General features: G+C 38.8%; 2 protein-coding genes across 2 annotated transcripts; one reads left to right on the forward strand and one right to left on the reverse strand.

The window, feature by feature from the left end:
* The first annotated feature begins 9,306 nt into the window (after nucleotides 1–9,306).
* Nucleotides 9,307–14,216, forward strand: LOC104440772 (pentatricopeptide repeat-containing protein At1g02060, chloroplastic). The gene is given in 5 exon segments (XM_010053738.3): nucleotides 9,307–9,447; nucleotides 9,865–11,315; nucleotides 11,318–12,083; nucleotides 12,836–12,948; nucleotides 13,892–14,216. Coding segments are annotated over 3 exon segments (2,283 nt in total). The 5' UTR covers nucleotides 9,307–9,447; nucleotides 9,865–9,910; the 3' UTR covers nucleotide 12,948; nucleotides 13,892–14,216.
* A 1,857-nt stretch (nucleotides 14,217–16,073) lies between these two features.
* Nucleotides 16,074–21,606, reverse strand: LOC104440773 (endoplasmic reticulum oxidoreductin-1). Its single transcript, XM_010053739.3, has 9 exons — nucleotides 20,827–21,606; nucleotides 20,350–20,481; nucleotides 18,703–18,961; nucleotides 18,334–18,444; nucleotides 17,905–18,023; nucleotides 17,597–17,701; nucleotides 17,269–17,471; nucleotides 17,060–17,183; nucleotides 16,074–16,578 (listed from the first exon to the last, which is right to left on the reverse strand). Exons 1-9 carry the CDS (start codon nucleotides 21,016–21,018, stop codon nucleotides 16,402–16,404), a joined length of 1,422 nt encoding a protein of 473 aa, XP_010052041.1. The 5' UTR covers nucleotides 21,019–21,606; the 3' UTR covers nucleotides 16,074–16,401.
* Between the last annotated feature and the right edge of the window lie 985 nt (nucleotides 21,607–22,591).

Raw genomic sequence — 22,591 nt, forward strand, 5'->3', positions numbered from 1 at the left:
GTGACACAACACAGCACATCTTTAACGTGGACAATTTCAAGTGAAACAATGTCATTTTGCTTAATTTTTAAAATTCTCCTCTCTTTTTTCCTTGTTACCGTACATTTTTGTCTCTCCCGCGCTCTTCCTTTCTATTTCTAAATGTCAAAGGTGTGCTCCACTCACGCCATCGTCGCCACTGTAGAGAGAGAGAGAGGAGGCGAGTGAGAACACTTGATAGAGCGAGAAAGGGAAAAAATGAAAAGTAAAAAAAAAAATCTGGAAATTTTGAAAAAATTAAGCAAATGGAGTCATTTCACTTAAGTTTTTTCCATGTCAGACGCCAGGCGTCCAATGAAGAATGGTCAACTAGGGCTAGACTTCCACAATAGCATTTCTAGACGAAAATTGCTCAAAAAGATTACATTGAAATTTCATCTTATGGCTTATGACTATATTGACAAAATTAAAATATTTATGATTGAATAGGCATTCATATAATAGGGTTGGAACTAATTTGGTAGTTTTCCCTCTGTTGACAGCTCACATCACAAAAAAGATCCACATGTTAAAGAACATATGAACCCTAAACAGGGGATTTGGATACTTTGACACCCTCTTTCACATACAAGCCAAATTAAAAAGGATACATAAAATATGATGAACGGGAGATCGCATAGTAAAATGAACTGGGCAAGAAGCTAACTCTAATTTATGTTAGAATGTCCAACCTAAAATCTTATAATTTATAGGTAGAGAGAGCAATCACATGTTGTAGAGTTTGGGCAAACGTAGTTTTCATTGATGAAGTAATTTACAATATTATACCTAGGGTTTAGAGTTAAAACAATACAATAATGATTATGCGCTTTAGTATAAACCTAATTTACCAATACTTCCCCTCAAGTTCGTGAATGTAAACATGTCAATAACTTGTTTTTTAAAATTGCAAAATAAATCACATGTGATCGACCTCATGAACATGTCCACAAGTTGGGAGTGACTAGGAATATGAAGAATATGCAAAGTGCCATCTTGAATTTTGTGACGAACCAAGTGATAGTCAATCTCGATGTGTTTGGTGTGTTCGTGGAAGATAGGATTAGTGGCGATGTGGATGACTGCTTTATGATCACAAAAAAGATTAGCAGTGGTAGTGTTGACGTGGAGATCCGAGAGAAGCATGTGAAGCCATACGATTTCACACACAACAGATGCCATAGCACGGTATTCAGCTTTTGCTGGGGAACGGGCAACAATAGTTTGTTTCTTGGAATGCCATGAGATGAGACAAGAACCAAGAAACATGCAATAGCCAAAAACAAATCGTCATGATATAGAACAAGATGCCCAATCAAAATCTATATAACCATGAAGTTGAAGAGTAGAATCCGATGGGAAAAACAAACAAATGCTAGGATCGTGCCTGAGATAACGCACAATGCGAAGGGCAGCATTCCAATGATCTTCATTAGGAGAGTGTATAAATTGACTAAGACGTTGCACTGTAAAGAGTAAATTTTGATGAGTTATTGTAAGATATAATAATCTACTAATAAATCATCAATATGAACTTGGATCCTTAAGAGTTGGGGAGGAGTTCGAAAATTGTATATTGGGTTCCATCGGGGTATCAATAGATGTCCTCCAAGAAGACTAATGTCAAACAAAATATCAAGAGCGTATTTCATTTGTGACAAGAAAATTCCAAACTTGGAACAAGAATCTTCAATGCCCAAGAAGTATTTGAGAGTACCCAAGTCCTTAATGCAAAATTGTATGTCAAGAAATCGCTTGAGAAGTTGAACCATAACTTCATCATCACCCGTGATAACCAAATCATCATCAACATAAACAAGGACAATGATCAAGAGAGAGCCATGAACCAATGTAAAAAGTAAATAGTCTACCTTGGACTGTTGAAAACCAACATCAAGCAGTGCAAAAGAGGATTTAGCAAACCATTGCCTCAGTGCCTATTTAAGGCCATAGAGTGATTGCTTAAGCCAACAGACTAAATTCTCTCATTTCCTATGAAAACCAATGGAAATCTCATGTAAACCTGTTTGTCAAGATCACCGTGCAAAAAAGCGTTATTCACCAATGGTGAATTGAAGCAAGAGCTAATAAAGTACAACTAGCTACCATTTTAGCAATGGACGCAAAGGTATCATGGTAATCAATCCCCTCCATTTGATTGTAACCCTTTGCAATGACATGAACCTTGTAGCGCTCAATGATGCCATCAGAATTATATTTGATTCGGTAAACCCATTTACATCCAATAGGGTGTTTGTCGGGAGGAAGAGGAATAATTTTCCAAGTGTCATTCTATTCAAGGGCATAAATCTCAAAAGACATCACCTCCTGCCACTTGGGAGAATGACACGCAGCGTCAAAATTTTCAGGTTCTTGCTCCATGGATATAGAGGCTAAAAAAGCACGGTGAGTGGGTGAAAAACATGAGTATGATAAACAGTTGGATAAAAGGTAAAAAGTACATGATTCAATTTCCTTAGAGTCCAAAGAGGATTGATCAGAGACCACAATAGCATAGTGGTAGTCCCAAAGATATCTGAGTAGATGGCATGGTCGAGATGGCCGAGGCACAACTTCAAGTTCAATGGGTGATGCTGCGGCCATGGGTGCAGGAGGCTAAGGAGGTAAGGTTGGTGTAAGTACCTAGGTGAAGGGAGGAGGGGATGTTTCACCAAGGTCGGGTAAAGGTAATGAAATTACTGAGGTCAGTTTAGTTGTGGTATGTTCGATGGTTTAACAGAAAGGAAATTCTTGTTCACAGAAAAGGACGTCATGACTAGTGCAAGTTGTTTGACTTGGAGGTCATAGAAACGATAACCTTTGTGGTATGTGGGATAACCTATTAGAACACATTGGTGAGATTGGGGGCCGAATTTATTGGAGTGAAGATGGCCAGTAGAAGCGTAGCACAAAGAGCCAAAGACAAAAAGATGAGAATAGGAAGGTGGTTTGCCATAGAAAAGGTCATACGGGGTTTTATTGTGTAGGAAATGATTAGGTAGTTTTTTTATGAGATGAGTAGCAATTAAGACAAAATCCTCCCAAAAATCAAGAGGCATTCCAAAATGAAAACGCAAAGCACAAGCAATATTGAGCAAGTGCACAAGTGACTGTGCTTACGCTCAACAACTCCATTTTGTTGAGGAGTGTGAGGGCAACTATGCAAGTGATGAACACCGTGGGCGCAAAAAAACTCTTGTAATTGAGAGAAAAGGAATTCAGTTCCATTATCAAAGTGAACATTTTGGACTTTGGATTGAAATTGAGTCTCAACAAAAGCAAAGAAGCAAATCAAAAAATCAATTGCATCAGACTTAAAAGTAAGTAAAAAAAATTCAAGTATAGCGTGAATAGTCATCAACAATAGATTAAAAAAAAATAATGACATGTCTTATGTGTAGAATGAGAAAAAGGCCCCCCAACATCAACATGAATAAGCTCAAACGGATGTAGTAATAATGCTAGACACAAAATACAAACGTGTTTGCTTGGATAGATGACAAGCATCATATGAACTCAATTGTTTTGCTAAACTAAGACATAAAGCTTGTTACAAAGTAGATAAAATTGACTCAGATGGATGTCCTAAGCGAGCATGCCAAAGATGAGGTGAAGAGATTGCAGTAGAGAGAACATAAGATTCGGTAGGAATCTCCAGATAATAAAGACCACCACGCTCATGGCTCTGACCAATGATCTTCTTCGTCAAGAGGTCCTGAAAAAGACATTGGTTAGGAAAAAAAAAACTGATTGAGCAGTTTAAAGTTTGAGTGAACATGGAGATTGATAGTAAGTTGCGAATGACATTATCAAGGGAGATAGTTGGGATAAGAGGAGCATAACCGTGTAATGTCATGGGGACACCAACAACATTCAAAATCCCAGTGGTGGGATGTGGAGACGGATAGTGTGTCAAGTTTGTAAGGTAACGGGGTTCAAATGTGATGTGGTGGTGGCGACAGTGTCAATAACCCAAGTATCAAAATTATATGAATTTGTAGATAAGCCGAGAACATTACCTAAGAGGTTGGCTTTCGGGATGTTTACCTCCTGCAGTGAGCACATCAGGTGCTTATATTGATCATTTGTGAATGGAGGAGGTGCCGTAACAGAAGAATGGCTACACTTGTTGTCTACAAGACAAGAGGAGGTAGATGGTTGTCCATAGTGCTATTTGTGGTTGGGAGAGAAGCCATGAAATCGATAACACACATCTCATATATGTCCTAGGATGCCACAGTGGGTGCATCTTTCCCAGTCGTGGGATGTGTTCGTCCATTTAGCTAGGTTGGCAAACAAAGAGGGAGCACCAAGAGAGCTGGGCTATCCAAGGATGATGAATTCGTGTATGGTAGCAGAGCATGATTGCTGTGAATGCTAAACAAAGTGCTGGTCTGATTGGATATGGCGATGCAACTCATCCTGAAGAACTAGTGCATATGCATGTGTAACACTAGGCAATGGATCCATTAGCAAAATCTAACTAGTAACATTAGCGTGCCTCGAATTGAGACACTTGAGGAATTGAAACAAGCACCGCTTCTCTTGTTATTTGGAGCCGAACAAGAGCATTACGGTGACCGATCCAAATTATTCAATTCATCCTAGCAGCTTCGCAAGTTGTTGTAATACTTGGTCACGACATCTTCACATATCTCTTGCTCAAGATGAAAAAACCCTAGGACCATTCGACGGTGAAAGATGTTCGTGGAGATTGGCCCATACATTTGCAACTAACTCTGTGCAGGATCATTTGTGGCTAGTTTTTTAATTTCTCCAGTAAAAAACACCATCTTGTTCTTGGCAAAAAGGGCAATCTCCATGGCACCAGACCAATTGTTTTAATTGTCACCCATAAGGACCATGCCAATGAGATTAAATCCATGGTTATCAGAAGGATGCATAAAATAAGGGTTGTCCGGCCACTCAGGTATGGGAACGTTAGCTGAAGAGGCTTAAGACTCAGTTGCCATGGTGACTTGCGACCGAAAGATTAGCTACTTTGGCTCGAGCATAAAAAATTGATTGTTAGCAAGAGGGTCTCATCTGGTTCTAATGAAAGTAACGTGGGGAAGAGGCTCTTGAATTTGAAGGATTCTCTCGAGCACAAAAATTGAAGGATCCAAATTTAGCTCTTGAATTTGACGAGGTAGGAGATCATGAACGATTGTGATTTCGAGGAGGTAGATGAAAATCTAACCATCATTTGCTCGACGATGTTCCTCACTAGAAACCTCTTGATTGCCTTGTCCTTGGGGCAGCACTGCCATAGTTGGAGTAGCGGGCGGAGGGAATCAGCTTGCGATGAGCAAGAAGAAAAAGGGAAAAACACATTTGGTGACAGCAGTAGTGCCAAAAAGCTGGCGGCTTTGGACATGAGAGACAGGCTCCAAGGGTCACCACTCTGAAACCATGTAGAATCTGGGCAAACTTAGTTTTCATTGATGAAGTAATTTATAATATATACCAAGGGCTTAGGACTAAAACAATACAATGAATATTATGCCCTTTAGTATAAACCTAATTTACTAATACGTGTATATAAAGAGCATATAAACCCTAGACAAGCGATGTGGGATACTTTCACGATCTTATATTAATTCGTCAAGCAAATATGTCAAACATCTGGCAGAAGCCTAGTTCTTTTCTCTATTGTGCCCAAGTTTTCCGTTCATTAGGCAAGAAATATTGTCTCGTTATCCACGATTGGAGCGAAGTTAGAAGGGAAACTCTCTTTTTTGCATGAGAATACAAGCGTAGTGTCGGTTTTTTTATCTTTCCTACCGCTTCCATGGAAAACATTCTCACTTTCTCATTTCTATTGTTGTTTGGTTCAACAACCTAATTTTTATCGAGGAGTGTAAGGAAAGTGCTTCGACAATGATGAAAGGAAGAAAGGATCATCTTCCTGATTCACTTCTATGCAGTCAAGAAGCAGGTTCGCAACTGAGTATCACAATGATATTTGTAATATAAAATATATCTACTGAATAAAACTGAACAATTGCCAAACTTTCTGTTAGTTTTTGACTTTCTAGTGCGATTTGAAAGATGATTTACGGGCAAATTTTTTCACATGCGGGACTTTCTCTTTTGATGTTCGATTTCTGCGGCTCTCCTCTGCGGGATCAGGATCCCAGTTTCAAGTCACTTCGAATAGGATCGTGATCGTCAATATTTTCTAGAATTTTTCAGCGAAATTTTGAGATTGAAGGTTGTTTTTGGAATTACTTAGTTGTCGTTTCACCGAAATTGGATCCTCCACAAGATACGTTTTACCAAAATTCATTCTGCGACTTTCATTATGAGGAAACGAGTTCTATGGTAATTCCAGACAACAATTGCATGGAATTTAATCAATGATGAAACTTGATGACGTAAAATGCTTTGCCAAAATTAATTCAACGACAAAGTGGAATGACATAAAGATACAATGCTGGAATTTAATTGAAAACAAAAATCTAAGAACTACAATTAAGTTACAAGCCAGAACTTAGTTGACGACGAGATATCTAAGACTACAACTATAAATACATGAATTGAAAGATGATTGAAAGATATTGATTAAAGGTAACATGTTTTTGTTGATTGATCAATGGTTGACAAAGAGTACAATATAGATATTTAAAGCCTCAATTACAAACAGAGATTACACAATTCAAATAAATAAGTAATTTCCCAGTCTTTCTATTATCTAGTGGCACTTATCTAAAAGAGCTTAAATATTTTAATAAATCCTTATTCATCAATTACATGCTGATGTCGATGACTTTATCCCAAGTTAACCAATATTTGCTCTCATCAATGGCTTTTCCATAGCAATGTTGATGACTTTATCTCAAATAATTGTTATTTACTAAACTTAAATATTCGAAAAAAAATTGCTACTCTTCAGTTACACGTCGACGTTGATGACTTCATCCCCAGATCACTTAACGTCAATATTGATCCCAATGACTTTATTCCAGATAACTGATATTTGTTGAGTTTAAATATCCCAAAATATTGCTTCTCATTAGTTACAAGCCAATGTCAATGTCGATGTCGATGACTTCTATTGTTCACCAAGCTTTGCCACTGTCAACTAAGCTTGTCACTTGACAATTATAACCAAAAAGTTGATAATTTTTTTTTGTGTCAACATATGTCCCCTTTAAACGAATGGAATGATTTATCAATCATTTGATTCTTTTAAATTAGATAATCAAGAGTCATCGTGCATTATTCTCATGCAATTGTTGCACAATAGATGGTAACATCAATAATGCAAAACGCTTTTATAACAGATGTTTATATTCGGAGAGGAGATAGGTGACTATTTAGTAATGAAGATGCAGGAGTATGGTAATTGTCGGACATGTATGAAGTGGATGTTCACCCGCTGAATTAAGTTTAACGAGTACTAGGAATAATATTGGAATAGTTAAGAAGTGAACAAAAATTATTGTTTATGATAATATAGATAGATGTAACTAGTGGAGAGCACTGAGTCCAATTCAATCCGGAAGCGAACTGAACCAGCTGGTTCAAGGCCATCTCTAGGGACAACAGGCTCCAAGGTCAAAACTGCCGATTATACTCGGTAATGGGTTCAACTGATATTGTTCCCGAATTGAACCGATTTGCAACCATCTTTTATATTTAAAGAAGAAGAAAAAAATCCTTCTCGGGCACATGAAGAATCAAACCATCTTTTATATTTTTTGGTAGTGAAATGGTGCAAAGTTTATAATTATTATACATATTAACAAAAATTGGACCAGTTTCTAGTTTCATCGTTGAATTTGAAATTCTCAAGATAGGTTAGCGATCCTAAGCTGAGGACTAACCCACTCAGGAACCAATCACTTTAAGTGAGGGGCTTAAGCATCAATTCAAGTTCCACTCAAAATCTAGAGCCTACCTATCGAAACTGTTTTTTTAGTTTTTAGAACATAAAATTATCTTGTCATGGGTTTTAAAGTCGATTTCAGGCCAGCCAATCCTATGCTATGCTTACATGGAATCTGTAGGACATTGTTGGCAGTGGTAACGCTAGACCACAAGATGATGACAACGAGTTTAAGAAGTGGATTGTTAAAGCCGACAATTTTGACGATCAGTTACTACATCGCATCAAGATGCTAAAGTACAAATTAGTGCATGGAATACCCTCATAGACCCCGTTAGCTGGCACAAGCAACCGATGCAAAGTTCTAGAGTTTAAAAGATGGAATCTTATCCATGCCAAATATCACTATTAAAAGCCAATGAGTCACTCTCGGAGAGGAAGGAATTTCTTTCCTCCGCGCAAGCCTCTGCCTCACCGCCCTCACGAATACCGTATAATATACGTCAAATTCTATTTTAGGGTTACCTAGGTGGTTTGGTTTCTAGTCCGATTCTATTTGGTAACCATATAACACAAGTTTCCAAAAATATGAAAACGAACCGAACCAAATCCCATCTAAACTTGGAACTAGATCCGTTCCCACTAATCTGGTTCTTCAATTTCGAATTCTACCCTAAAATCATACTCATTCATAGATTACTTATAATGCTCATAAGCTTTTGTTGCTTTATTTAACCAATTTAAAGTCAGTGTAAAATTTAGAAACGTCTTTTTGCATTTTAGCTAATTTTATTTACATTCATAAATTGAATAAGTAAATCTTTGAGCACGCACAATGTAGAGATCCTCGACCGGTGTTTGTTAATTAGGTAACGTTTCCGATATTTTAACCGAAATAAAAGAAAAAAATGATTTCGTTAACGAGTGCTCTCTAAACACTCATTAAACATCTGTATAACAAAAACGTTTGTCGATTTCAATTCATGCATCCAAAAAGAAAATACATTAAATTACGAGGTATTATTAACAAATAGGGCCACGCGTTAACAAGACCCGGTAGGACAAAACAAAAATGCTAAGGTTTCCAATAAAACAATAGAGCAAATTTATTTATGGGTAAAGAAAATTAAATTCATAAAAGAAGAAGGAAAAGCATGAGGAGTGAGTAGGATTCCCTCTTCCTTTTGGGCTTGGGTTTCGATTCAGTGTCTCCCGTCCCTCTTCCTTCTTCTTCTCCTCCTCCTCCTCCTCCTCTGTTTCGGCGACAGGATCGCCGGAGAACGGCCGCGTCCGGCGACCCGGATCGCCGGCGGTGTCGGCGAACACCCGGAAGGGGAGTGCGCCAGCCGTGTTGCGTGGGGGGTCACGGTGCTGAGCGTGTAGAGAGAGAGAGAGAGAGAGAGAGTCGGAAAGGTGCTGACTTTGTGTTCCTACTGCAGTCGCGAGATCACGACGACCCTTGATGGTGGAACGGCAGAAGCCTCCGTCGGAGCCCACTCCTCCGTCCGCCGCCGCCGTCCAGCCTTCCTCAACCACTGCCGATCCTCCGCCGCCGCCGCCGCCGCCGCCGCTGCCGCCGGCATTCGATCCGAGTAGAAGTAACTCTCTCTCTCTCTCTCTCTCTCTCGTTATTCTTGCTCTAATTTCAATGTATTGTAGCCAGTTACTTCTGGGTGTATTTGGGTTGTGCAATATCTGTTGGATTGCCGAAGTGTTCGCTGCTTTTGTGCCGCTTCGTTTGTTCCTTTTTTTTTTTTTTTTTGGGTGCTATCTATCTCGGGTCAAAGCAATTTGTCCTTTTGCTGATCTGTTGAGTGTATTCATGGTTTCCAATGAATCGCGGGGCTCGCTCATTGAATGAATTCTTCCACTCATGATGATTGGAAGCCAGCTCTGGTTAGCTCATGAGGTTTTGGGAATGCGATCTTGACTTTTGTTCTAGAATTTTGTGGCTGATTTGGAGTGCTTCCGTGAGTCTATATAAGAGTCTGATGGTGCGTATAAAAAATTTGTAGATGCTGTGGAACTAATTACCATATAAAATCGAGGATCGAGTTCATCATGATGGCCTACTTTCCAGTTTCACGTCAAGGACTGGCGGTTCTTGAGAAGCCATCTTCCGTTCGAATTCCTAGCTATGTGTCGTTATTGTATCTCAGGTGCTATTGCTCGGTACAGTTGGAAGAAAAGAATGTTGAGCCGCAAGACAAATCGGCTAAGAGAGCTAAAACTAGAATAGTTCATGTGATCTCACAACTCATCAATAGAAGCAAGTGGTCAGACAAACTTGAATCTTCTCTATCACCTCTTGCTGCTTCTCTATCCAAAACCAACGTTCTTAGAACTCTTCAGCTCATCAAGAGTCCAGCTAGAGCACTGCTGTTCTTTAAATGGATACAAGGCAAAATGAGTTTTGTCCATGATCATCAGTCATACTTTTTTATGCTGGAAATGTTAGGCCGTTGTAGGAATCTCAATGCAGCACGTAATTTCTTGTTTTTGATTGAGAGAATGTCTAATGGAGCAGTTAAGCTCGAAGACAGATACTTCAACAGCTTAATTAGAAGCTATGGTAAAGCTGGATTGTTTCAGGAATCTCTTAAGCTTTTCGAGAAGATGAAAGAGATCGGGATATCACCATCAGTGATTACATTTAACAATCTCTTCTCTCTTTTGCTTAAGAGGGGTCGAACCAATATGGTAAAGCATGTGTATGACGAAATGCTTAATACTTATGGTGTTACACCTGATACATACACATACAATATTTTGATTAGGGGATTCTGTATGAACTCTATGGTTGATGAGGGGTTTCATTTTTTCAAGGAGATGTCACAATTTAACTGTGAACCAGACGTGATTACCTATAATACTTTGGTTGATGGGTTGTGTAGGGCTGGGAAAGTCAATATTGCAAATAATGTGGTAAAGGGTATGAGAACAAAGAGTGCGGACTTGAAGCCTAATGTCATTACCTATACAACTTTGATTAGAGGATATTGTATGAAAGGGGAAATTGATGATGCTTTAGCTATTATAGAAGAGATGGTTAATGGAGGTCTGAAACCAAATAAGATTACTTACAACACGCTTATTAAAGGGCTTTGTGAAGCGGGGAAGCTTGATAAGATTAAAGAGATATTGGAGGGGACGGTGGGGAAGGGGGACAGGGTATTTATCCCCGATTCATGTACATTGAATACTTTGATGCACTCACATTGTAACTCAGGAAATCTGGATGAAGCACTTAATGTCTTTGAAAAGATGTCAGAACTACAGGTCTCACCAGATTCAGCTTCTTACAGTGTCTTGATCCGCTCTTTGTGTCAAAAAGGTGAATTTGAGAGGGCAGAGGTACTCTTCAATGAGTTGTCAGAAAAGCAGATTTTGTTAAGTGATGCTGGGTGTGTCCCTCTTGTTGCAGCATATCATCCGATGTTTGTATATCTATGTAAAAGTGGGAAAACTGAAAAGCTGAGGAAGTGTTCAGGCAGTTAATGAAAAGAGGTATGCAAGACCCTCCTTCTTACAAGACTTTAATTGTGGGGCACTGTAGAGAAGGTACTTTTGAAGCTGGATATGATCTATTGGTGTTGATGTTAAGGAGAGATTTTGTTCCAGATTATGAGACCTACTTGTCCTTGATAGAGGGTCTTCTAAGCGAGGATAATCCTCTTCTTGCTTACAAGATTCTAGAGAAGATGCTCAGAAGTTCACATCATCCCAGGTCCTCTACATTTCATGCGATACTTACAGTACTTTTAAAGAAAGAGCGTGCCCATGAATCAGCCAGCTTGGTAAAAGTGATGTTGGAGAAGCACATTAGACAAAATATCAATCTATCAACGCAAACCGTGAGGCTACTTTTTAGTCGTGGACTAGGACGTAAAGCATTTGAATTAGTCAATCTGCTCTACCAGAATGGTTATGTGATTGCAATAGAAGAATTAACCAGCTTCCTTTGCCAGAAAGGAAAAGTTTTAGAAGCCGGTGAATTGTTGCTGTATGGGCTGAGGAAAGATTCAAGAATAGATATTAACATGTACAGCATAGTTATGAAAGGCCTCTGTGAAAGGAGGCAATTGTCTCAGGCATTTGCTTTATTTTATGAATTGGTGGAGAGAGAAAGCTTTCAAAATCTGGATTGCTCCGAAGAACTGAGAACTGCTCTTGTGGCTGATGGAAAGCATGCTGAAGCTAACTTTGTTGCCAAGAGGATGCCATCAAATTTGTGGTAGATCACAGATCGTTATCTAGTCTACATGCCCAGTTTTTCATTGGATTTTAATAACAGCATCAGTTGGCCGAAGTTTCTTCAAGTATCATAAGTGTGCTTCTGAAATTAGGGATTGGTCCTTTCTTAAAATAATGGAGATTATTTTCCTGGCAGTTGAGGGTTAAGACTGAGATGTAGCCTCTAGACTTTTGATTCACATTTTACATCGTCACCATCAATCATTTGAATATGGAAAGGGGAGAAAAGAGCTATTGAGGGCGATTCTTCTGAATATACATTTAGAAATAACCATTATATGACATTGTACTCTTGATTAGGCAGGAATTTTTTAAGGATTTAGATGCATTGAATCTGTATTGTGGATTCTCTTCCTTGAGAATATATGTTCTCCGTTGGTTTAGTGATGATCTTTGTATGCTATTGCATGCTTCCTTGTGTCCTCAAATTTTTGCGTCAGAAAAAAAGACTAGAAAAGAAAAAGAGAGTGTATGTCTTTCTTGAAAATGAGCTTTCTTTAAGGTCTTTTGCTTCATTTCATGAGTTGCTTCCTCTTTGTCTTAATCTTACTGAGAAATCCAGCGCATATAATACAAGAAGGAAGACTCATAACATGTTGGAACTGACAATTTTAACTTATCTTGCTTTTGGGCTCTTTTTTCCTATTGAAGGTCAAACTTTTTAGTCCTTTATATATTGGGCATAATGATGAAGTACTGATCTGCCTGGTCATTTTCAATGTCTAATTGCAGTGATAGGCATCATAAAAAGAAAAGTCTTGATAAAGGAGTTAGCAGCAGCCTACCATGCAGAATGCCTGTCGTATTGTCAAGAACTCTTGGATCTCCAGAGGAAATGGGATGAGGTTAGTAAACATGCACTTTTTGGCATCTCCACATGTTGTTCATAGATAACTAGGTAGATAAAAACCAAAGTCTGCAATGCAAGTTCTTGGCGATGTTGTTGGTTCAAAGCTTGAAATCAGAATGTGGTAATTATGTCATAAAGGCCATTGCACAAGCTTGACAACAGCCATCATTACAACTATGGATCGTGACAGCAGTGTGCTACATAATCTCTCCTCCATGTAACCTCATTGAACATTGGTAATGACGTGATTGGATATGTAAAAGATGGCATAAAGAATCACAATAAGGGGTGGATTTGAGAAGAATCAAAGCTCAAACAATATGATTGATAGGCTCTTCTTGTTGGCTAACTATATTGATACTGACGGGTTGAGCTGAAGTGTCTTGTACTGGGTTTCATCAGTAACTGTTTGGTCACAATATGATTGCATCCATCAGTCTTTTTTTTTTCTTTTGCTCTGCTAAAAGAATAATTTGGACAATTGAACCACCGAAATGCAATTTAGCGAAGTGTAAAAACCCATGAATACATACATCATCTTTTTAAAGGATACCTCACTTTTCATGAAACCTTCTTTGCTAGTATGAACTACTTCACTAAGCGTTGACAACCAGTCAAGCTATGGTTCACATCAAGAAAAACATTTTATCTCAAGTCAGCAACCTGAACACCAGATCCTTCATGTATCTTCTTGATCCTAGATCACAAGCATGGCTTATCTCAGCCGCCCAAGCAATTTTCCAGATCAAACTTGGAAAATATTGACCTCACAGAGAGATTTAGCTCATGAGACCTCGGCAATGACCCTCACATGCATATCTGAGGGGTCCGTGCTAATGATATCTGCATCCCTTATGTTGATTGTTAAATCTCTATATTTTCTGCGTATCTCTGATTTTCTTTTACTTTGTCTCACCGTACTGTGGTTGTTGTTGCAGCCATACATCGATCTAAAACCTCCAGAGGATGCAAGGAAAGAGCCTACACGGCCCTCAAAACGGGTGAAGAAATCTCGTTAGGTGTAGTGATTGCCATATGATTTGATGCAAAACACCAATGTATAGTTTCACGGGTAACAGAACAGAGTTCGCTGGATTCCATATTTTCTTTTCAATAGAGTGGTCGCATAACTATGAAGTTTGGTAGTTTGTAGTATTGCAAACGACATATCTATGTCCGAAGTAGTCCTGTTTCAGCACAAGGATCCATTAAGTGGTGCCCAAAGTTTCTCTATATTTGCAGTAGATCCCTACTTTTCTGAAAGTTGAGATTTTTCTATCCTTTAATTTTTGTGCAGCTCATGTCTCGATTTCAGGAAGATTTCTATATGATTTTAACGACCATCGGAGCGTAGGTACTTAATTGGAGTCTTTAAACATGAAACAATTAACAAAGGGCATCATGTAAGATGCAAAACCAAAATCAATGCTAGATCTTGCCAGGAGACTTCTGAGACTAAGAAGGTAGTTCAAAATGCTGCGAGAGCTTATGTTATAAACAATCCAATTTCATTTCTCAAGTAGTCTAGGTCACTTCTGCTTCTCTTTTGGCCAAAGATTTCCTTCTTATGTTGTATCTTTGTATTAACAATGATGATTTTACTCGTGTAGTTTCTGGATATTGTCCATTTATGATACAAAATATATCTTTATCCGGCTGTCGACATAAACCAGTTCCTTTTTTCATAAAGGTGATACTATCTCGCCAGTTGATTCATTGGTCTCTAATGTGTTCAGACCGATCGATTCTCCATAAAGTGGTGACAAAAAAATAAGCTTATACAAAATATTTCCATTTTTTCACAATTGAATCCGACCAATTAGTTTGTGGAAGTACTTACTCGATTGCAAACATTTCTGTCACGCCTTTGTCAGAGACAAAATAGTCGATGATTCGGCACTGAAGATCAAAATGGATGGCGAGCGACGAGCAGAAGGGGAATTTCACTCTATGCCCGGATAAGAATATACCCTGTGGCTATGTTTGCAGGTACAAGAAGTTGCGACTGACGCATCGTAGAATAGAACTTTATCCGGCTCTTTATCCGGTTTATTGACGTAGCATGTAAGCTATATTTTATACGGACAGACGAGGATGGAAGTAGGGGTGTGCAACCAAACCAGGTACACCCGGGAACTAGACTAGCCCACCAGGAAAACAGGATCAGAAACTTGTTCCCGTTGAAACCGGTCCGGGAACCGATTCCCAAAATTCAGAAGTGGTTTGAACTGGTTTCAAGTGATTACCCACTGGGAACCGGTTCCCGGACTGATTTTGGAACTGGTTTGGGAACCAATTTTTTAAGTAGAGGTCCAAACCTTTTTTTTTTTCTTATGTCAATTCTTACTCCCACAATTACATAAGCATTTTTCCTCTTGGTTCTCTCAAACACGCATGGCACTCCTCCTTCGTCATTCCTCTTCCTCACTTGCTTCCCTCCCTCACCGGCTCTCTCTCGCACCATCTGACAGACGGACGATGTTCTTCGTCGCCAAATTCTCGTGTACCATATGAATTAGCTCACCTAATTTCTCTTTTGTAAGAGAAGTTATACTTTAATAAATGAGTAGCTCATGTAGTAGTTATAGAAATAAGACTAATATTAGACCCATGTTTGTTATTAATTATTTGCCTTATGATTTTATTTATTATAATAAGCGGATCATTAATTTTTCGTTTAGTTAAAAAGTTCATATATTTATTACAAGTGCTTACTATTTAAATACAAATTAAGAGGATTACGTTATTTTCTTGCGTATTAATATATAATTCGAAGTCATATAGGATATCGGGAAATTGCAAAACAGATTATAATGAAAACAAAATTGACCCTAGAACGGACTGGAAAAACAAGATGAGTTGGGTACGAGATCCAATACATGGTCGGGTACAGAGTCCCAAAAAGGGAAACCGATTATAACATAGTCAAATACATGGTCCAAGTTTAGACCCTACCCACCACCTTAGACCCACTCACCCCTAGACGGAAGCAGTTTTTTGTCCTTATTCCTACGTATTTGCTGTGGAAAAGAAATGGAAGTGTCATCTGTAAAAGTCAGTTGACCTAACAAAGAAAACCTAACCTTATCTAGATTGTCCCCATCACAGAATCAGTCCAACTGCAAAAATCAAACCGTGTGAAAGGAAAGAGAAATGTGCACGTTACATTCACACGACTACAGAACCAAAAGAGAAGTTTCTTGCACCAGTCAAACCGAAAACATTTGGTGTCGCATATACATGCATTGATCAATGCACAAGCTCAAAAGCAAAACCTGATACAATCTTTCCCCTCTTTTCTGGTTCCTTCCTTTGGTTGCTTTCATTTCTGTCTATGAAGTGTATCTCTATGGGGCATAGGCTTTGAAACCCAAAGGGTCAATTTCCTAAGGAACAACTCAAAATTCCTTATGTTATCCTAAATGCCCTTAAGACTACATGTGATTAGCTAGGTTATCTTCAAGGATGCCCACATCTTGTGGAATGGGCAACTTGCCGCTTTCTGTTCAGAAGTCAGCCCCATCTTTTCGGCTGACTGTCCTGTTTCTTGAACCAGTTTGACAGATTCAGAGAGCCGATTGAGCAGGTTCATCAAAGCAATTACTTCATTCCTTTGCAGCTGCAGCTGAAGACAAAGGAGAAACAAGAAGAGCATCAACAATTTACATTCCAGTGATATCTAAATGATTAATCTCAGTTGCAATATGATTGGTTGAGGGTTGTGGAAGTATGACTTCAAAGAACGATCTCATTCTCATTGTATAATTAGGTGGAATAAGCTCAGAGCTATATATATAAAAAATAATGTGAACCACACTATGGAGCAGATCGACTACTTGAATGAAATTGATCGCCTACTGTTATAAGTAAGAGACACTTTTGTTGACATTTTCCTGTCATGCTCCAAATTGGCCCATCAATTCAAATCATTCAAATTGACAAAACAGAAAAAAATGGAATTATTCAATTGCAAACTGAGAAAACTACTGTGATTTATTGACTTTTCCTGGTTTCCTAATTGATCTTTTAAATACGAATACCAAAAGGGCACCGCGAAGCATCTTAGAAAGGAGATCTGACGGTCATTTCAAGGAGAAGACACTCACTGTGTGAAGCAAGTTTTCCTGACCATCAACAGAGAAGAGAATCTTCAATGCAGTTCCAAGCCCAAGAACTTGAAGTTTTCCCCACAACCGACACTTTTCACATCCTACACAGTCCATGATCGCACTGCAAAATGCAAGTATTCTTAAGATCTTTGTGCTACCCCCCTTGGATTGGTCACTTTAATTCAATTAAAGAAAAGGTATGGAACCTGATATTTCTGAATTGATTCTGAATTTTCTGCTTCAGTTCAGGTCCATTTTGGCCTTTCCACAGCTTTGCTTCATCAAACGGGATTGGGCAAGCAGCTTGAAGTTTGGTATTATACAAAAGCTGTCTCATCAAGGAGTGTGCCTTTAAATCCTCATTAGGATTGCCTGTATCATATGACGCTTGTTCCAAATAATCTGCTGCCTAAAATCAACATTCGATCGCCACAGATATGTCATGGTCAGATTGGAGGGCTTTACCAGGATTGGATGACCGAACATTGACTAAAAATATGGTTCTTCGAAAGGAAAACAAATTTCTTGACTCACCTTCGTGACAGCACGGAGAACAAAGAGAAAGGTGAAGTACAAGTTTCTGACACGATCTGGGTATCTCAAAACACGATCATGCAGCAAAGTGAGATTTTGACCCCACTGGAATAATATGAAAAAGAAACATAATGATAGTCAGGTACTTAAAGCATAGTGAGTTCTTGTAGAACTTGAGAAAGCACGTTGATGCATAAAGGATGGCTAACGTCATCCTACAGTAAAGTAGCAAGAATTTGAAAAAGAAAATGTAGAAGAATCGTCAAAAACCAAAAGGATTAACCTAGGTTATGTAGAGAAAGACATACCTCATTTTTTGTTTCATCAAGAAGAAAATCTGCAGCAATGTGAACTGAAATGGAAGAGTGAAGACCAGATATCAACTTGTATAATATTCGTTCCTCTTGGCACAACTCTTCAGATGGATCTGTGAAACAGGTATAAAATTAAACATACGTTATTTTCACTGTAGCAAGAAATCAAATCAGGAAGGCCCATAGCTATTATAATTATTAGTTCACTGGAGAAACTTTAATTTCAAATTAAAGTACTTTCTAGAGAGACATGGCTCGTAAGGCACAAGATGAATTTCTAAGTGACTTCACACCCAAATTCCTTCTATTGTCTTATTCTCTTTTGCATGAAGTGCAGCTGCTCTTGCATGCTAGCACATATGCAACCACCACCATGCAGAGAGAGAGAGAGAGAGAGAGAGGGAGAGAGAGAGTGAGAGTCACATTTAGGACAGTTTTCTGCATAAACAGCATCCCAAATTCTTCTGGCAGATGGGCCAGTATAACCAGTGTAGCGTTCAGGATTGAGTTGGAGATTCACATACGTCATTTCAGCTGCAAAAAGGAAAACAACGATATATAAATCCATATGGATGTGAAATGCCAACTCCAAAAAAACTACAGTTAAATGAATTCCATGAGCAAGCATAATTTTGAAGTTCGAATGAGCTCTCCCCAGCCAAAATTAACTTAAATAGCAGGAACGGTTCAGAATAAAAAATGAGATTCAGGCTTTTTAAACACATGCACGCTTGCTAAGAGATCACACCTCTTCAAAGGATGTGGAAAATGGAACATAGACATATTACATACCATTATCAGTTTCATCATCATTTGTCCATGGATTGTCTGTCTCTGACCAGCCTCTAAAAGCATTTCTGTCCAAAGTACGATCCACAGCAGCTTCAGGTTTTCCTTCTTGACACATAAGATCGTCAGATGGAAGGATAGGATTGGATGGATGTTTAAATGATTCTGGGAATTCATTCTCTGGGCATTCACAAACACTACAATCCCGCAAACGGCACATGCCATCATCAGGCCAAAAGGGGCAGTCACACCACAACTTGACCTACAAAATTGTACTTACAAACTCAGAAACAGAAAAACATTAGGAATCAGAACCACCCAAAGAAGAAAGCTATTTGATGGTGCTTTTCTCTGGTATTTCTTTGATGGAATGAAATATACAAAATATTCACACCATACATTCCCAGATCCACGTAAACTGGCCATATAGGACTCTAAATATCTGACAGCATCACTAGGTAACATTCAACTTTGCAAAAGACAGCTTTTACTTGCGGAAATGAAAATGTTTCCGCATATAAATAATAGACTACATGTACAAAGGAATCTTCATACCATTAAGATTGAGGACACAATTGACAATACTAGGACTGTTTCCAAGAGAATGCTCAGAAACATATTTGGTTCTCAATGGATGACTTACCATTGCTCCCCGTGGTTCAACTTAACTGTGTAAAGATATGAGCAGAATGATGGAATGACAATTAAAAACATGAGTTTGCGTTAATCAGATGTAATATAGAGCTAGTAACAAAATAGAAATGGCCTCACAAAATGCGATATATAACATCTGAAACGAAGCGGGTAGAAATTTCTCAGCAATCTCTCCTAGTGAGCCCATTGAGCTTGATGCCAGAATCAGTGTTACTGGGACGGCAATGCATCCACACTGACTGTGATATAAGTTCATTGCTCCAAATTCAGATACTCTTAAACTCCATTTTGCAAAAATTGATTTGTTCAATTGACCACATTTCCTACTCATACAATTAAAAGACATTAAGATAAATGTAATGTCATTATCTTATTCTTGAACGACTTATTACCCAATTTTAACCCAACTTAGAATTTCTAAACCATAACAAAATAACTTAGATGCATTATGATATTATTTTACTAGACTAATATTAGTTAATGATGGCCTTCCTTTCTAATTTCCAAACTACATAATTACAAAAAGGAACTACTAAATTCTTATATTAAACAGCGAATGACTAAAACGAATGCCTAAAACCATACCACAACTACAATGACTGAAAAAGCACGCCTATCCTTAAGACACCACATTCTCAATAAGCGATGCATCCAGTTCCCTTTGGGAACCACAATCCAAGCATATGACAGTGCAGGTCACCATTGTTATATAATACTGCCACATGGATAATGCAGCCTTAAAAGTAAATGCCTGGATGATGCCTACCGTAGGAGTACTTACTCGCTATTTGCTTTCTCATAGTTATCATTTAGCACATTCTAGGCATCTTGAGAGAGCGAACAACAGGCCAAGTACGGCATGGAAACTAAAATCGAAAGAAATGGGTATCTACTGCTAAGATGACTTCTTGATCACTTCACTTCCTTCAATAACGCAATCACAAAACAGTTTTGAATCAGCAAATAAACAATCCCAAAGTGACACAGTAACCAGACCTTGAAGTATCGAAAGAATGGGGTCTTGACCAGATCCTGGAGCAGGGGATGCAACACTTCCTCATTGAGATGGTCTACAGTCTCATATTCACAGCAACAATCCTCCACCAATCCTCTATACTCATTCGCATCCTGCAAAATTTACAGGGCAGAACAGCTGAAAAAACCGCAACGATCGGAATCCACATCCATGCGTAGACCATTGCTCACTCTTGCCAAATGAGGGATCACCCTCCCAGAGAATACCCCAATTCCATCATTTTGACCTACTCTCACTCTATGACTATGTGGCAAACATGGCAAAACCCACATGCAAAAGAAACGATGAAGAGCTAAAAACTCTACAACAACGGGACACCAAAAACGGAAAGGCACGTCCTTTCACTAGCAACCCCATAAACCAGAAATGGCAAATGTTTCCTCCTTAAACACTGAATTGCGCATGAGATCAAACAAGAATCATGCAAAGACCGATACCCTGGCGCAAGGACAAGGCTTGTCATCAACGCGTGAGAACAAATTAATCTTCGGAGCAGTTGCCCAACTTATTCCCACGGCGAGCAAGACGATGACGAGAGCACCGCCGATCGCGCCATTGCTCCATCGATTCCTCCGCCCCTTCGTCGCCTCCTCCTGCTTCTTCTTCTTCTTCTCAGTCTGCTCCACCATCGCTTCCGGACAACCGAGATGCCAAAACTTCTTCAAGAAAACAGAGAACCCACCAAAACCCTTCAAAACCCACCACCGCTCGAAAATCAAGAACACGCGAGAGAACAGGAAAATGGGTATGATGGCGATCTGACGGGGAGTCAAATTGAGGAACTGGGTCGATGAATGAGCGGACAGATGGCCAAGCTGGATTGGTCGTGTGGCGTGTTTAAATAGGTGGGACCGAAGCAGAGTTGGGTTCTTTTCTTGGGAGGCGGTGGGTGCGGCGACAAAGAAGACTTGAGGAGGAAGAAATTCAGTGGATGATATGAGGGGCGCGGTCGCCGGTTTTCCTGTTCAACGGTGGAACGTGGTGGGAACGCTCTGCCCCTTCGCGGTTCCTGGAAACTGCGGGCAAAGAAGAAGATTCCACCCGGACAGGAACCGTATCGGATCCAATGTGGGTACTTGGTAAAAATTTATGTTCTGACTTCTTCCCAAAAACGGGGGAACAAAAATCCAGTTCGGTCCTGGAAACCGTGGGCAAAGAAGAAGGTCCGATCCGATCTGTGTGTAATGGTAAAAAACGTTGTGCTCTTCTTCCCAAAAAGGGAAATGAAGGAGGGATTAGGTTTGACTAAGAAAAGGACTTCGACATTTTGACCAGAACATGATCCTTTTGGGCCCTGGAGGCTCATGAGCTAAAAAAAATGGCATCTTGGGCATTACAACCTCTCCTTCTGATGGGGCCTGGCTCAGGAGCACAGAACATACTTGAGGCCCAGCTACACAGTATCTCTAAAACCTAAATAGTATCAATATCGACACGTAACACGACAGAACACGACACGTGAACACGTCGTTTTTCAAAAAATAGATAATTCCGACATTTTGGGACACGTTATATGTTAACTATCATTTTATGATTATTTTAATCAAATTAAATTGAATCTATTTAAATAAATAAATAAGAGTTTCGAATGAATTTACACTAAAAACATTAATCCATCATTTGTTAATATCATTTATTATTTCAATTTGACAAATTTAACTCCATTCCAATAATCCATAACACTTGGAAGAAAAAAAAATAAACAATATACATTCTAGACTTGCATGTTAGAGCGTGTCAGAAGAGAAAATGAAAAACAAATTTGGGGAATAAATTGTGTGTCATGAGAAGTCAAAGTCAGAAGAGAAGAAAAGACTATGTTTTTTCCCTTTATTATTTTTAAATTTTTTTAACATATTAAAAACTTTAAAAAAAATTGACTCCTTGCATGTCGGAATTTCAAACTAACCTGTCCAAATTCCAGTTTGAAATTCCGGACTCACATGTCGAAGAGTGTTAGGAGAGTTGACTAGATATCGGATTTTCATATACTTGTTAACCGAGTGTCAAAGAGTGTCAGACATGTGTTGGAATGTCACGCACAATACAAAAACTCCCAAAAAATGTCGATGCTTCCTAATCTAAACCAAGATTTTAGACATCTCATATTTAGGAAAAAATGTCTAAAAAATCATAAACTTATTATATGGCGGGTAATTCATTTCTAATTTTTTAAGTTATTTAAATTTAATTTTCAACCTC

The sequence above is a fragment of the Eucalyptus grandis genome, chromosome 4 (genome assembly GCF_016545825.1).
Source record: "Eucalyptus grandis isolate ANBG69807.140 chromosome 4, ASM1654582v1, whole genome shotgun sequence".
NCBI lineage: Eukaryota > Viridiplantae > Streptophyta > Magnoliopsida > Myrtales > Myrtaceae > Eucalyptus > Eucalyptus grandis.